General features: G+C 37.3%; 1 protein-coding gene across 3 annotated transcripts in view; it reads right to left on the bottom strand.

Annotated features, from left to right (window-relative positions):
• Positions 1 to 415: 415 nt before the first annotated feature.
• The window catches only part of LOC128858172 (GAS2-like protein pickled eggs), a 223,850-nt gene continuing 206,205 nt past the window's right edge, over positions 416 to 18,060 (bottom strand). For all 3 annotated transcript variants that reach the window (XM_054094217.1, XM_054094216.1, XM_054094218.1), the window contains 4 exons: positions 10,910 to 11,017; positions 9,277 to 9,467; positions 3,197 to 3,849; positions 416 to 3,130 (listed from right to left, as the gene is read on the bottom strand). In XM_054094217.1, the coding sequence (XP_053950192.1) occupies positions 1,902 to 3,130; positions 3,197 to 3,849; positions 9,277 to 9,467; positions 10,910 to 11,017 (2,181 nt within the window). In that variant the 3' untranslated portion in view covers positions 416 to 1,901. The remainder of the gene's footprint in view (positions 3,131 to 3,196; positions 3,850 to 9,276; positions 9,468 to 10,909; positions 11,018 to 18,060) is intronic.

Raw genomic sequence — 18,060 nt, 5'->3', positions numbered from 1 at the left:
AAACCCTAGTTAATCTAGTATCGTCAAAGTGGCGCAGTTTCTCATTGGGATTTACTAGTTCCTGATAAATTCTTAACAGACCTATTCACTTTCGCTTGTGAATGAGGGCATGGATAATTAAAAAAAAAAAAAAATAAATTAAGCTTTTTTTTGTCATATATAATATAATATATGTAGTAAATAAAATACCTATACTCTGGCATACATCTACTCACAAGTAAAGGTGAATTGGTTTCTTACCTTCAAGTGTGTGTGTGTGCTTTTACAAAAGTGTTTACTGTTATTCATGTTTCACATACAAGTTAGCTTTTCTATATTTGAATGTAAAATTTCTAGAAAACTATTTTTGTATTAAAACTCTATTATTTTATATGTCCACTACTGGCATTAAAACTGTATTGACGAGTTGACAAGATGTTTGAATGGTTTCATAACCTTATATTTTATAATGTCTATAATTTATAAAAGCCTTGTAAAATTTTGAGGTTACTAGAGTCCGGATTGTTTTCTTTACCATTATACATTTTCGATTTTCCTTATTTTGTATATACATTAATTGGTGTTAAATTTATTTAGAATCTTAATGGATGAGTGATGTTGTATGTAGTTTAAAATATGGAAATGTTTTGTAAAATTGTTGTTATTATTTAAAATTTAGTAATCTCATTAATTGTAAGAAAATTGTAATTATTATTTTTTTTGTGATATACATATTTTTGTTTTTATGCCTCCACATATGTACATACATATGTATTGTGTGTATATGTGCTTTTGTACATTTGCGTAGGGGAGTATTATTTCGGTTTAACGCGGCTGGCACGATGCTCTAGATTTTGTTTAACTATAGCGGGGAATTCACAACAAACTTCTCAATTATTATACACTAAGGTATTGAAAACGATAAGTTTATAAACATAAATTAAGCCTCTGATTATTGCGTTCAATAAATAATTATTAAACAGCATTTATTATAACTAATTTTAAACGTCAATTCTCTGCGTTATTTTAATAATTGTTAGATTGTTGTGTGAAAATTCATTGCTTACAAAAAACAAAAACGAAAAACAAAAATGAATCTTCAAACGGCCGAAGTTTGTTGCGAAAACCTTGTAACATATGTACGACGTTTTTTTTTATCTATTTTCTACGAATGTTGTGGAATTGCAATAGTTCGTGCGACTTTTTCCGCTGATGTAGACTAATGTTGACTAACAAAGTCAAATTGTGACTGAAAGAGGCAGAGGCCAATACTGTGTGGAACATATGTATGTATATATGTATATACATATCCTTTTTGGTATACGTATGTATGTATATATTTTCAGTTTTTCATTTTAGGCAATTGTGACATATTTTGTTTAACTTTATTTTACCAGCGGTATAGAGGCGACTTAATTACTACAAGGAAAGACATATGTGTATGCAAGCACTCAAATGCAAATGAATGCACAGAGTCCGATTACTTTTCACCAAAGCATCATGTGAGTATGGAAGAAGCTTGGCTTAATTCAGCACTCAATGGGCTCTGGCCAACACGTTGATCACTTCACGTAAATATCAAACTCAAGAAAGGATTCCAAGCTACTATATGTATATTTCCACTTTACGGTTTTGCTATTGTAAATAGTTGTTTAGTCAGTTAAATAAATGGTGTATCAGAAGGAATATAAAAAGTATAACACATTTCTTTGGATTAAATGTTCCCCGTAATCAACTTTTAAATCTTCACGCTGCTTCACAAAAAAAATTACTTTGAAAAAAAAGGTTCACTCTTCCAAACCATCGCACTTCAACTACTTTTGCTTTTATCCAAATACTTTTTATGTATGTCTTTTTTGTTGTTGTAGCATTATTGCTGCCCTATGCTGTATTTGCACCCTGCCGGGCACTTGTATTCTGTGTTAGTAAAGCTCGGTATGTTGGCGTGTTGGTGCTGGAATCTTGGACAAACCGCGATTGCGGCGTGGCGACACAATAACCGACGACACTTCTCGCGAATGTGTACTCTCCGTGGACGAAGCGGCCGAACTGCGTTTCGAGAGAGTTTTTGTGGGAGGCGAGCAACTATTGGAACGCTCTAGATTGCCATTACTATGTACCCAAGCGGATGTGAAATCCTCGTATACAGGCTTTTTATTATTACTGGTGGCGGCATTTTTGGAATTGGGGCTAGCGTTAGGCGTCGTACCGTTATTGCTATTAGAGTTGGTCGAATAGCGCGAGAGTAATACCTTCATTTTTTCTAATATTTGCGCATCATTTTTAGCGCTGCTAGCCGCCTCTAGTAGCTGTTGCGCTAGTGGCGAAGTAGCGTAGTTTTTCACAGGTGAAGTGGTGAGTGAGGCGGTGCAGCCACGTACGCGCCGCCCATTGCTGTCGTAAAGTATATGAGAGGAGCGCGTGCGTGTGTTACGTTCAAAGGCGTTGGCGGTAGGTGGTGTTGAAGCGCCGTTATTGGGCGTAAATGTGTCAGCGTTGAGAGTTGGTCGCTTTTTGCCAGCCGCAGCTCGACCACTCCAAGTGTTTGTGACCTCGCGCACTGGTGGTATTGCAGATTTTCGTGCTAACGACGTGGTGGAGGCGTTATCGCTATTCCTGTGCATTTCACTGGCGGGCCGACGCACAGATCGGTAAACGGGTTGTTTACGTTGGAATACAGGCAAGCCGGTGCGTGTTGAAAGGTCCAACATGCTGCTACTGCTGCAGTTGCTGTTATCCAGGCTACGTCGGCGCTGGGCCACTGGCGAACGTGGTATTTTGCTGGTTTTGTCTGTTGTGCCTTTTGACTGCTTGGTGGTGAGAGCACTGCTATCTGTGGTATCTTCGCCACCGAATATTTTGTTAGAAAATCCCGTTTTTCGCAAACCAGTGGCACTGGCAACGTCTACGGTAATTTCCTCATCGGTTATGAAGATGCCTGATTGTTCGAAGTTATTTTCTAGGCTATTTTCGATAGAATTTTGTGGAGAAGTGGTCAAAACGGCTGGAAGCGATTGCGGACCCGAATTCATGTTGAGTTCTAGTGTAGTGTTGCTATCGTCTGTGGCCAGTAGATCGGCTCCTTTATTAGATATGGTCAAGTCGTCGACTGGCGAGAGTTGTGAATCACTGGAAGTTTGATCAAAACGCGCTGAAAATAGATCGTAGGGTTACAATAGTTTAATATTAATTTTGAATAGAGCGAGCGAACTCTTACCGTTGCTTTCAGCGTCCTCCACCGAAGCTTGACTGTGTAGTGATTCACGCTTTTGAGCATTCGATTGTATTACGCCCAGACTCCGGTAGCCCTCATCGCTTATCTCGCTGCCATTGTCGCTGATATTTTCGAATTTGTTGCTTATTCCGTTTGTGCTGCAATCCGAGTTACCGCCAACTGTTTGTGAAGTACTCTGTTCTGCTTGTCTAGCCGTATAATTAAGTTCATCGAATTGCACATGGTTACTAACGGTTTCACTGCAAATAGGCAACGACTTGGGACCGCTGCCGTTGCTCGAGTCCAATGAGTTTTGCTTCTTACGCATGTCGATCAGGCGTCGTGGACTGGGTGACATAGAACGGCGTGCCAAATTCGGTGAGGTGAATAACGTCGAACTACCAGTTGTGCCATTGGTTGGAGCCAATTTTTCGCCATTATTACATTGATTAGTGCAATCTGCTGGACTTGGTGCGTTAAGATGATTCAAAAATTTGCGTTGTGGTGTGGGACTTCGGCTGTTTTGCTTGTTGTTATTGCCAAAATTTGGTGACAGATTGCATGAGTTGTTGCTAGTAGCAGATGGAGAGTGGGCTGAGGAAGCCGCAGCTTGATTGTTGAAGTTGGAAATAATTTTGCGTGTAGATGGCGGCGATCTGATAAATAAAAGCGAAAATATATAAGTGCTTTCCATTGCAGTCTGAGAACTACTATGGGACTACATATGTGACAGTGTGAGGACGAAAAGAATCATAGAGAGGATAACATTTTTCTATAATAATGTTTTATTGAATCTTATTTTTTTGAAAGGAGGAAGGAGACAAGGCTAATGTCAGTGGCTCTTCTGTATAGACCGAATTTCTGTGACCAATTCTCGATAACATCGATATATCCGAGCCGTGGTTTCAACAGCACGGCGCTACATGCCATACAAGCGAAGCAATGCTCGAAAATGTGAGGGAGAAATTTTACGATTAGTTCGTCTCACAGCGAGCGTTTATCAATTGGTCGTCGCGCAGATGTGGCTTGACACCCTTCGATTATTTTCTTTACGGCTGTGTCACATCGTCCTTAGTATACTCTAACAAGGGAGAAGAACGAGGAGGTCTAAATATGGCACTCCCTACAGATCGATCCACCCTAATACTCATAAGTTTAAGTGTTCGAAAGGTATATATGTTAAATGTGTAAACATTAGCTTGAACTAAGCTTTCTTACGCACTTATCTTAACCCGTGAGAGTTGTTCATCTTCGGCGACCCTCACTAGAAATGTCTACGTAAAATTTTTGTGGCACATTCTAACACTCTAATTGTTTTTTTAACCACTTTTTATTATAGTTGTTTTTGTTTGGTCAAAAATGCCCAAATCTAGTATGAAAAATTTCCTCGTTAAATTCTATTTCAAAAGTCTGAAGACAGAAATTTTACTTCTAGTTGGCTTATCTGAAACCGACTTCATGTGGTGGAAACGCCAGCGCAATCGGACGATCTTAATGTACCTATGATAATTGAGAATTTATGGAATTTAAGAAAACATCATTCGGTTTCTTAAAAGGACTTAAAAACGGCGTTACAAGAATAGTGGGAGAAAATAACACCCGAATATTAAAAAAAACTTGTAAGGCCTACGCAGTCTCGACTAAGATAAATTTTAAAACAAAAAGGCTACCTTGCAAAATATTTCCTGGTACAACTTTCATACAATTTTTATAAATTTATCAAAACATAAGAAATAAATTGTGAGACCATTTTATGCTGTATTTTGTTTTTGCACGAGATAAGCCGTGAACCACTGTACTTATATAAGTTAGGTTAGGTTGACCTGACTGGCTGAGAGCCATCACATAGAGAGATGGAGCTTGACCGCTACGTTTCCTTGTCGTAGGCTGCGTCTTTTGCGAATCTAAGTAAACTCTGAATTTATATATTGGAAGCTGCAATATCGTACAGGCTCAATTTCACCTGTAATAGTATGCAGTTTGCTTTGATATATTAAGGGTACCCTAATTCGAGCAATGCAGTTACGCCGAGCGCTCACATGGAAGCTTTTGAATTATTCATATACCCCCAGTCTTCAAACTCCAATACAGTTTACTATTGCCGGAGGCAAAATTCATGCCTGATTGAAATGAATGCACTTGAATGAAAATGAATTTGCCTTCGTTAAGTTATTTTTACAAGTGATATGGTATTTTCGATTTTATTTCTTTAATAAAAATCAGATTGTCACTTTGTTGGCTATAAATGCGCAAAAATTAATGCATAAGTTCTCAAGAGAGATAATCAACTTGACGCATTCCAGCGCAAGCCAGCAGCTGCCAATGCAAATTACAATTATTACTGAAGGAATTTATGTGTTTTTAACAATAATAAATCTATTTACTTGCAATGCATATCGCTAATTCTGCGCCGACACTCCAGCTCAGCTCGATGTTGATTTGCTTACCTCTTTATGCATGTACATGCATTCATATCTATGCACATATGTATGTATGTATACATATTCATGCTTGTACACTGGGGGACATGAGAGTGGGGACCCCATTTACTATTTCCCAACTAATATTAATAGAGAACAAATGCAGAGTTTTTGATTGGAATAGAAAAGTGCGAAAATCGCTCATTTACGAGTGCTAGAGTGTCGTAATAAAAAAAATGTTGAGAGAAACGGCTTCAGAGTTCTCAATCTACTATGGCTACCTCAGTAAAAGTAAAGATGTATATTTATCTAATGAGTTACTGTTAATATTTATCGCAATGAATTTTTTACACAGCGTAAAAGAAGAGTTTATGGTAATTTCTGCATATTTATAAAATTTTATTTTTTGATTATGACACTATTGAAGTAAATATTATAAGTTAGAAGAAAGTTAAGAAGGACTAAATTCTTTTATAATGAGTCAAATTTCCACATTTTGGTCACATAAATCTTTATTTTAAGGGGTTAGGAGAAGTCGTAATTTTCAAAAAATTGTCTTTTTTTGCATTTTCTTAAAGTATAACATCTTGAAAATATTGTGTGAAAATTTGAAGTGAATCCGACAAATGCTTTTCGAGCTACTAAACAAATAACAAAGGGCGCTCCGGAGCGTTCGCAAAACTTTAAATGCGTTTTTTCAAAACTATGTTTTTTGAACTGGTGACCATTGTAACTTAAAAACCGCTTGGTAGATTTTAAATTTATGCTTTATAAAAAACTCGTGCCTGATCGAAGAATTTTTTTCCAAAATTTCGATTTTTTTAAACAATTTATTGTCGGTTTTTTTCTCGAAAATCTGAAAAATATTTCCTGACGCCGCCATATTTTTAATTTTGAAAAAAAAGTTTTGATTATTCAAAAGGTTATCTATTAATAAAACTAATTTCTCTTGTTCGATTGATTTTAAATGAATCACCAAGGACTTGTGATGATTACCGCAAGGAACTTCTGGAGAAACGGGCTCCACACAAACAGTGATAACTTTTACAATTATTAATTTTTTTTTTAATTTTGCTAAAGTCAAGTCTAAATATGATGTATTAATGTAATTAAAAAAATTGTTGAAAATCATCATTTTTTGGGCCTTTGACTACCCCTAACGCCTTAAGCGTTATAACGCGATTTTTGAAGGAAATATTATTGTCAATGAAGTATCATTAGAATAATTTTAGCTCCCTAGCTTCTCTTTTAACGGGTAAATTTGCCTCTGTTTTTAAGAAAAATCCAAAAAATGCTTTTAGAAAGACATTTAAAGACTAACATGCTCTATGAAAATTATTTTCCAGAAAATTTTAGAAGATGTTAAATGGGCTGTATTTAGCCATAAAAAAGGAAGCTATACTTCTGAAACTCCTTTTCATGTCTAGAGTGTGATAACATCGTCCCACGACGTATCAGGACTACAATTTTGTTCTACAAAAATGGTCTACTTATGATGTAATTTTAGAATTGGCCTCTTTTCGGTGCCAAATTATACCTGTGTATGTAATTAGAATTTAAAGAAACGCCAATATTACATTTGTATCGTCTAATTCAACTTATGAAACAGATAATATCGTTATTTTATAGTCTTTTAGAACTTGACCAAACGATAAACTGAAATTCTTGTGCCCTGAAAAGGTGAAACGAGTTTTATTGAAAAAAAGTAGTAATAATAAAAATTGGCGCGTACACTTCTATTAGGAGTTTGGCCGAGCTCCTCCTCCTATTTTGTGGCGCGCTTCTTGATGTTGTTCCATAAATGGGATCTACAATTTTAAGTCGACTCTGAACGACAAATGGTTTTTATGAGGTGCTTTTTTATGGCTGGAAAACACTCGGAGGTTTGCCATAACCTGCCGAGGGACGTCCTCTATTAGAAAAAACATTTTATAACATTTTACTGTTTCATGCATAGAGATTCAAACTTACGCACTCTCGAATAGTAGCTTCGCACCAACTCATTCGGCTTCGACAGCCGATTGCGGCTTGAAAAAGTGGCCTTATTATTCAGGGAGTCGGCGTTAGACAAGTGCCTAATTAAACGCTTAATCAGAACATAACCGGCAGTTGGGTAAAAATGTGCTTCCTGAATGTTCAGCTATCGAGTCAATTAACTTCTGATAAAGTTCAAAGGAAGATGAGCTGCTAACCAAAACAAAAACTGGCTGCTGATGGCCGTGAAAATAATATTTTGTTTTACTGTCGTTATACTGAAATATTTCTGTTTAAATAATGGAGCGACTTAATTTCGCTTCGAGTCCATACTCTTATTATTAATAAAAGAGCCACGATATACATTTTTACTCGGCGCTCAAGAAATTTTGTAGCTAGCCGATTCCACACGAAACACACAGCTGTAAAGAAAATTCAACTGATGTGCAGTTTTCGTGCATTCATAATGGGTTTTTGTGAATTAATTTGTAAAATAGTCACGAAGATCGAACTAACCCGATGCCAGCTAACCAGATCTTGGCGTATGAGAAAGAAGAATTTGTAATTTTAAGCTGTAATTCGGTTACGAAATGACTGACTAAAGGCAATGTTAATCAGATATTGAGGCGACGACCATTAGAACAGCACGAGTTTCATTGTTCCAATAGAAATTTCCTTACAATATAATTTATTTTTTTCCCTTTAGATTTTATTGCAGCATCCTTACAATAGTTTTACCTTAGGAACACATTTTTGGCTGTACGAGTATTTGCAAAAGCCTTGAAAGTAATACAACATCGTTCACCTAAGGTCTTATTACGCATTATGATTTTTTCTCTTAATTAAAGTAAAAAATAAAATAAAACAATTACCGTGGTTTTGTGCCCAGAGAAGCAAGCGGTGAATAAGGTGTGCTTGATTTATAGTTTCCACCGAAAATAGTAAGATTTGTGAAAGACGCACCACGACTATTATTACACACAAGTTTTCGAAAGAAAACCCATAGAATATGACCGATTGACCAACCAAAGTACTCACCAGAAATTACTCTGATTACTTCCTGTTCCCGAAGTTAAAATTACCATTTCGAGGTGTTTTAAGTCGATTGGGAGTGTAAGAAAATTTGTTGAAGGAGTTGATTGAAATGGCTGGGTCAAGCGTTGACCTATGCGGGTCTCTTCGGAAGAAGCGGTAAAATTAAGGTTGAATTAAAATTTAAATATATTGTGTGTTTTCTTCACAAAAGCTGGATACTTGCTACACAAAATGAATAGTTGGAATAAGCGGTGTGGACCAAAAACAAAAACAAAAAAAATAATACTTAGAAAACTAAAGTTTTGTAATAACTTAAAGCTGCTCCTAACTACGTGACCAAAAGTGTATGTACAAATGTACAAACACACATTTATCTGCTCGTATTAGTGCATGGAAATACTTATACTTCTGCTTACATACATAAACACATATAAAGCAGAATGTATGAATTAATAAAAATGGAATTTTAATGTTTGATATTTCACTACGCCAATTCAACTCTAATTACAAATAATCACAGAAATCAGTACGAGATGAACTGGAAAGTGGCAGAATTTTGCGCTACATGCCACTTTGTGATTTTAGCTACTTTTGCAAAAATGAAGTTAAGTTTTAAGTAGTTTAATAATTTGAATCTCCATTCCCTGCACTCACCGTTCATAGATCACTTGCGCTTTGTGCAGCTCAATTCCACCATTGGTTTGATTGGTTGTGCGTGGTATTAGGCGGGCGGCCACAGATGAACGGTGCTGCACTCTACAACGGCAAGGGTCGTGTTTGTCCAGGTAATGAGACAGGGTATCCCAACCACCGCCGACACGTACCATAACGTGGGAGCGTAGAATCTAGAAAAAAAATGTGAAAAAATTAAAAAAATGTGAATTAAATTTTTTATGGGTAGGCTCCAATGCGGGCAAGCCTTTACGGTACTTTACTATTAATAAAGGAACTGCTTTAAGTGTGCGACGTTCGAACTGATAATTATCACATTTTATCAAAAACTAACGGTACGCAAATGTACCTATTTTCAAGATAAAATCTTCGTTTTAGGTTCTTCGTTTCTTTCTGAGCGAACCTATTTTCAAGATAAAATCTTCGTTCTAGGTTCTTCGTTTCTTTCTGAGCGAGCGATGCTGAAACTCTATAAAGCAATAGTTAGGCCTTATGTTATAGCATGCGTCTGAAACATGGGAGATGCATAAAGCGACTGAAGAAAAGCTTAACATATTTGAGCAAAAAATTCTACGCCGCGTTCTTGGACCGGTGCGTTACGCCAACTATCGCGTACTTTACAACAATAAATGCGTAGTTGAGCTAAACGAGTTCCAAATCGCCGACTACATCAATTTTCAGTGGCTAAAGTGGGCTGGACATGTTTTGAGGATGGACCCAAAGAAAACCAGGATTGATACAGTTAATGACGACGCCAATATCTTTGGACTGAAAACTGGAAGCTGTCTGGAAAGGATCGAGATTCTTGGTCGAAGTTATTGAGGGAGGCCAAGGTTCAACCCGGATCGTCGCGCCAACTATGATGATGATGCAAACAAATTCTAGTTAACTGTCAAGTTAAATAAAAATAATAGTACGGTACATACAACTGCGTAAATGAAATTTGGGCATTCGTTTTGAATCAAAAAATACGCTAACACCAAATAGATGATTAAGCAAACTACTATAAAAACTTAGTTTTCTAAAAAAAACTATAAAGAAAACTTTAAAATATTCTTGGCAACTGATTTTTATAGACTAGACGGACGGCGGCGCTAATTACGACGCGGCGCAGTTAATTCTGATTAAAATTGTAGGGTGACAGACGGCTGCTACGTGGATTCGTGAACAGCTAATTTGCGTATTGGATAGTTTTGTCAGTAAAAGAAGGACTGCAGGCAACAAATACGGGTATTAAATGTCTTGATACTAAGAAATAATTATTTAAAAAAATTTTTAATTGCACCTTCTCAAACTGCCCCAAAATATCAAAATAATTGATGTGATGATTTCGAAAGTGTTAGAGCAAACCAGCATTGCATCCAGTCTTTCTTGTTCTTTTTAAAAGTTTCATTATTATTCATTCACAATAGATATTAACAGCAATTTTTCTGCAATGTTGCTATTAAAAACTCCCCTACTCCTTTTAAATTATGAGAATTAAGTCTAGTCTAGTCCTGAGATAATTCCGAATTAAGTCGTTAATCCCACCGTCTGTCTAATCTATTAATATGTTAATGGATAATCTGTAATCTGGTTGCAGTAAAACTTTATATATAAACATAATCTTACTTACCCGTACGAAGATCAACACTTTTGTATCGCCAATTCTGTATTTTCCCTCCGACACGCGCACCATGGGGAACTGTGATGGGCATGTGCATTTCTCCACCAAATCTCGCACCTATGGAAGCGAAAAAAAGGGAAAAATTAAATTAGGTGAAAGCTAAATTACATTGCATTTATTTTAATTTGCGTGTTTTGGGACTGCTATTATGCAGGAACCCGATGCGATCACAGGCCGGTAAATTTCCTGAAAAGCGAAATTCTCCTCCGTAGGATAATTTTTTTTCTTCTACGCATCAAACACGTAACATCATTAATTTTGTGCAAATTAAAATTTGCGGCATCTCAAATCCATTATAAGGTCTATTCATGCCATCCAACCCATTCGTTGTCCATTTATTTGGCTGCTGGCTCGCGTAAATATAATACAAACCTACTAACGTATTGCCATTTCCACTTGGCTGTGATCTCAGCAAATGCAAGGGAAAGGCAATCAGGTAAACATTTCAAGAAGCGTGCAACATTGCTGCACAAAACGCCAAACAGTTGCCACCACTGAACTGTGATCATCAACAACATCAGCGTCCAACATCAACGACGCGCATAGCCTATTAGCGATAATGAACTGATGGCGCATGCGACTGACTACCTGACGGAGGAGCGCAGCGGTTGCTGTTGCTGTTATGGCTGCTGCTCTTGCTAACACTATGTAGTATTAACCATAACAGAAAAGCTTTATGTGCTTGCGTTTGTGGGCTTGATTGCCCAGTAGTGGCGTGGCAAAGCGTTGAACCGTTGAACTGTTGAACTGGCGTTCAACATGGCAACGAATGCTGAATGTTGGATGATGCCGCTGCGCATAATTTCACGCGCCTCTGTTTGCTTAAACAAATAACCGGACAAATGGCTGTTCGTGCGGCATTTACAACGACAGATGCCATTACAACAAATACACGTATTAATAAAATTAGCAACAAACATCTATGCCCTTTTGACATTTCAGTCCTTCATTCCGTAAATCTTTTGTGCATGCGTAGTAATTACCCCGTTCACAGCCGCGTTCAAGTAGAATTGTTAGTTTGAGTTTCAACAATATGAGCAGAGGAGTGAAATATGAAGTCGACGTACTAGGATGACATGGACAAAAGGAAGGTGTTAAGAAAAATGTGTCCTACTGCTTATATTTAAACCTTTGCACCAAACAAAAAAATTAAATGGTGTGTATAAAGTCGCAAATGGGGATTCGAGGCTTTTAAATACAGCCCAAAGATGTTTTAAGTTGTTTTAGAACTGTAGAAGATTTGTGCAATATGCCTACAAAGTAATTAATGAGAGAGATCACACCTCGCGATCCATTGATTCCGAAATCACAAAGCCGCAAAAAGGACTAGGTAAACCGGAAATGGGATCAATTAACGAGACCTCCAGGCACCAAACCGCTTACTACAGAGTTGCGATCGACTTATTTTTGAAAAATTTATACGAATATCAAACGAAAGATGGCTTAATGAGCCCACCTGCAGAATTGCCTGACAGTTGTGGCCGACTCTTTCAATGCTGAACGCAGAGAGCGTTTTTGCTGAACAAAAATAAGTAAAGGATTAGCACACTGATTTCTGTTATAGCGATGCAGTGTCTAAAAGGCAGATACGACCAGAGGCTAGGAGCGCAGGCACTTAACTTCTATAGAAGCTGTTTAGAAGGAAAAGATGAAATGACGATTCTGCACCTTCTGTGCCACTGTCTTGTTCTATTCAGATGAAAATTCACTGCTTTAGGTAGGAATTTCTTTAATGAGCTGGATCAGGGATTTTCTAAAGTTTTTGAACAGTTCACATTGGATTTAGGAGAGATCAGACCAATCACTCAATAGGTTATGAGCCTGAAGAGCCGCATATAGCAAATAATTGCAAGTGGATAACTGCTACAACCTAATCTAATCTAGCCTTTCAATCCAATCGAGCTACCTTTCTGTACCTACGAAGTTTGTTAAAACGAAGTTACTTTTTATTTTTCCCGAAAAATATTTATTTATTCATCACAAGGTGAATCTATTAAAGGTGGTGTTGGTAAATCAGCTGATTTGTTTTTTTTCTTTCGCCGTGTCCATGTGGCAGTCAGCTCAGAATGAAACAAGGCGAATTCATTATTTGTTTTATAGTTTCTCAATACTTTGCTTTGACAATCAAACGTACAGAACATTGTTGTTGGTCTAGTATCACCACCTTTAATAAATACGCCTCATCAATATCTATTTTTTCCCCTTCAAAGTTATTGACTCTGATAGTATATTAACTTAGAGTGTATTAACTTATGTCATCGCTCGAAGCACTTCTCTCTTTGGTATGACCTTGGACATTTGCGCTCTCTATATTTTCAATCGCAGCAAATCTTCGTTCTTTTATAGGTGGTTTCTGCTTTGGGAACAGGAAAAAGTTGCAGTTCGGTGGTGTTGCAGTTCTGAGGCATAACTGCGCTGTTATTTTTTGCCGAAACACACATTGCACAAACAAGCAATGCCGTGTGAGCTGGTGCTTAACGTGCTTCAATATTCACGACTGGTTGTTTCACAATTCCCCGCGATTTGACTTCTTTGACTTTTCTATCATGGCTTCATTATATAATTACTTATTGACTTTCTGGTAAGAATAGATCGAAAAAAATTAAGAAAAGCCTTCACATTTGACCGAGCGTGGCGTGCTTTTTTCGGTCTTGGCGCTTCTGTCTGGTTCTATTGGGATGATTGGAATTTGGTTGCGACGTCATCATCATAAACCCTTGTTTCGCCCCTATTGTACGCCCTTTTGAGCAAATCTGGATTGTCATTGATGTTATTCATTCGGCCCCTGAACAATGCTCATACTGCGGTTGTTTTAGTAGAAATTTAGCAAAAAATTATACCAAAAAGGTTTAACCTACACAACTGTCAAACAATTAAAAGGGATAATCGCTGATAGTCTCAACTTATGGGTACGTGCACCACTAAAGTTCGAAAATCCAATGTACGCAGCTCGCGAATTTTAAAAAGTCACCTTGTTTTGAAGAAACCTCGTATATTCTGATTCTCCACTCGAACTACGAGTTGTGATCTTATTACCTCGAGATTGACACCATTTTACCTATATGTATTCCATATTTTTTACACTAGAGTAACATATATGCTATGCACTCAGGTTTGGTACTCTTTTCATAGTTAGTAAATAAATATTTTACTTTCCCACCTACAAAATTAAGAGATTTTCGAACTATTGCATGCTTTTGGTCTACTACACCATTCATTTAAATATTTGTAGCACAAACGGTTTTTCTGTACTTTTTAAGAGTTTGCTATTTTGTATGTTGTTATACTATAACAGTAAAAAATTGCATGCATCTAATGCCAAACTGCCACGTTGCCCAGGGGCGACAATCATATAACAAAACAAAAAACAAAAAAAAAAAACAGTCCTGTATCAAGTCACTCATTCAGTTAAGAAAAGCGAAGATGGATGGATCATCATAATCTCGCCACATTGAGTACTACTTCGGTCATGCAAATTCAGCACCAATAATTCGCCTATAACAGTTCGACAAATAAGTTGGCAGCAGCAAAATGAAAGGAAACACGAAAAGAAGCTGCCGTACCGTCAACACGATCATTTTTGTGTGCAACCCGAGACACCGCACAGTGATGCTTTTAATGTGAAAAAGTAATGACAGTTGATTGCTTTAAATGCGGAATCGGAATTGAATACATGACTCAGTTAATATAAATGATTTTTTTATAATAAGTACTTGTATTTATTTAAGCGGAACCACAGAAGCTGGAGAGAAATAGTTTATAAATTATATATCGTAGGCTGAAAAATTGGGATAAATGAGTTAAAAGCGGAAGATATCTAGGAAACCATTTCTCATCTGAAACGAGCAAGGTGCACTCGAATATTAGCTAGCATAAAAATCATTACCACTGATAATGTCAGTCTGAAGATTTTATTGCGAGAACTCTTACCAGTAAAGCCCACTTTCTTAGGTAATTGAAAAAGCACACATATGTAAGTATTCACTATAAGTGAATCAAGATCCTATTCGCATAGGCGATAAGTATTGATGAAGATAGAACCATGAAATGCACGAGATTAACAATGGCATGGACATTATTATGTGTTAAGTGAAGTTTTAATGTGCCAAAATTGGAGATAGCGTCAAAGCGTCTTGATCTCAGCCCAAGCTTACTAACAATTGTGGAGTTGTGGAAAGAAGAAAAGCTGCCTAGAGAACGTTGGAGATATTTTCGAAATCAATTTTTAAAAATTCTGCAATGTCAAGCTGAGGTAGGTAGGTAGGTAGGGTGGCTATCGGAATGGCACACTTAGACCTTTCGTAGATCCATTGTAATACCGTTGGAACTGATCCTTGCCCTATGGGTTCCTTTCCAAACCATCTGGTAGCTTTAATAAACGAGCAAAGCTTCGTGTGTTTTAGATGCGCTATGTCCGCTACATCAGTTAAAAATGCCGTATCAAGAGTGCGACGCCTCTTTATAGCTAAGTTTTCACACTCACATAAAAGGTGTTTTCTCTTCTTCTGTGTTAAGACGACTTCTACAGAAATCGAAGTACGGGAGTTCCAACCTTCTAGCGTGGCTGCCTATTAAACAATGGCCAGTTAATACCCCTATCATGTTTCTTATAGCTTCTCTGTTAAATCTTAACAAGCTTTTTGATCGATCGCTGTTCCATTTCGGCCATGTCTGTTTGCTTAGTTCGCATTCAGTGAGGTTTTGCCAACTTGTATTTACCTTGTTGATGGTTTCCCTATCTATAAGAAGTTTACAAGTGACATATGCATAGCGTCTTATCCACTTGGAGATCAAGCGTTGTACCGGTTCGAGCAAGTTCATCTGCCTTGCAGTTCCCTGCTATAAGGTGTACTTTATAGAATTTAGATACGTCATTTAGAAGTTTAAAACATTCTATGACTGTTTTTGACGAGTTTGTTTTAGATTCTAGCGCTTTTATTGCTGCTTGACTGTCCGAGTATATGAAGAGTTCATTTGTGGGTAATACTCTCGTTTTTATTACCGTTAGTCCCTCTTTTATGGCAGCGACTTCTGCCTAAATGTAAAGCTGAAACGATTAGTTATCTTAAAAAGTGTAGGGTTGTAGCGCCTCTATATCAGCTGGATTATTTTTTTCGCAACAATATCGTAAATGACCGGCTCTGTGATTACGCGATCCATTATAGTTGTGTATTAGTACTCTATTAACTCCTAAATACCGCTAGTGATAGATAGCATGGCTTGAATTTAGTTTCCTCTCTCGAACTATCCAGTGCTTCTGTTAAATCTCCTCAGACTCTTAAAGCAATGCTAACCACTAAATATGGGCTAGCTAAAAAAGTGATGCAGACACCGAATATAAATCGTTTTACGAGTACCTTCCTCGTATACTAACAGACTGCTGCAGCAACTTCGGAAATATACGTTTTGACTTTCTGCATGACGCTTAATTTGGATAGATCCAATGGTAGAAGATATGGTTTCGACTTTCAGATCGTTCGTATTTTGAAGAAGTTTGCATACAGATTCCTCAAACTGTGCTTTCACCCCCTTGTCTATAAAAAGTTTTCCCAAATATTTAGCAGTTTGCCTATTTCGGCACCATTTCCTATATTTCATTTATTATTATTAATGCACTGAAGTGTTTATTGTGCTTCACCGCGAGCTTAATATTTGAGGCTTTTGATGAGCTTATCACTAGTGGATTCAGAGTCGCACCGCCTAGGTGTACGAGCCTTCGTCTTTCGACAGCTGTGCATTAGCAGAGAATGTGCTCTAGAGTTTTATCGTCCAGTGCAAAAACGGCAGACGCTTGTTTCTACTAGTTCTACTTTCCTGAAATTGTAATAAAGACAATAACGTCCAGTATTTACACTTGTGTTAGATCATACTTTGGCTTCCAAGTTCCTCTGCCATGCTCTGTGTTTCTCTTTATGCCGCTGTGACCAAAGATCTAATTGAGATACGCTCTTGACTGCATTTCAATTTCTTGCAGAGATTTTGGACAATCCACCGGAAGCTTAGAATTGAGCGTACAGGAGTCCAGTGCTCTAAGTACTGCTTGCCTATCACGAAAGATGAAGATATCATAAGAGTTCGGTATTAACGAGATCCTCAGTGGCGTTGATCCTTGCACTTTAGGCTCTGGTAGATGTGGCAATGATCGGGCGACAAAAATGTGAGTTTTTCCCCATAAGAGGTGTTATTTTGATATTCAAAGAAAAATGATATTTTGTAATATAAATTATCGGATGTTTATTTCATTATAAAGAGGAAGGTATGCCGTTAATAGTGGAAAATAACATCAAGCAAATTACCACCCTTATCCTTTTCATGAAATTTCCCATAACAAAATTGCAAAGTGGCTGTCCTATGTCCTCAATAGTCTCACGAATTCCATCTTTGAGGTCTTGAATCGACCTTTGGCGTAGACCTTCTCTTTTACGTGGCCGTCTTGTTGAAAATAAACGATGTCCAGTTCAATACCATCCAATTCCGGCCATAAAAAATCGTTAATCATCTCTCGATAGCGCAATGCATTCCAAAATAACACCTGTTATTGGAAAATCCTTTAGCAACAAAGGCGCACAAACTTTAGCAGATATCAACAATTACTATGAGGAGTTAACCAGCCCGTGAGGTAATATCTTTTTGGCAGTTCCGCAGAGAGAGTGGTTGCTAGTGCTGAGGGATTAAGTACTATATGGGAGCAGCTGTGTGCTTCAAGTTATGCATACTGCTACGCCGGTATATCGGTATTCATGGGAGTTTCATGTATGTAAAGCAGAAATTTCGTTATAAGCATACGTTCAGCCAATAGTTGTTAGCCGTCATTATAGAGAACTCTGTGACTTTCAATATGACCCGGATGTCGCAATCTCAATTGTGGCAATTTGAGCTTAGCGAATTGCATTAAGAATCTATGTATATCCCAATGAACACGCTGGATGGATAATGGAAATGAAGACTCCCATGAAATTCTTTGGAAAAGTAGAAATACTGTTTGGGCTCGGTCGAATTGCTTACCCAATATTGTATATCTGTGGAGTTTAGTACTGAGAGGATGATTAAGTATTGAGTATTTTTGTACATAAAATCAAAATAAATGTCATCTGTATTAT

This window comes from Anastrepha ludens, chromosome 3, assembly GCF_028408465.1.
Source record: "Anastrepha ludens isolate Willacy chromosome 3, idAnaLude1.1, whole genome shotgun sequence".
Classification (NCBI taxonomy): domain Eukaryota; kingdom Metazoa; phylum Arthropoda; class Insecta; order Diptera; family Tephritidae; genus Anastrepha; species Anastrepha ludens.
This window is presented reverse-complemented; position numbering and strand designations above follow the sequence as displayed.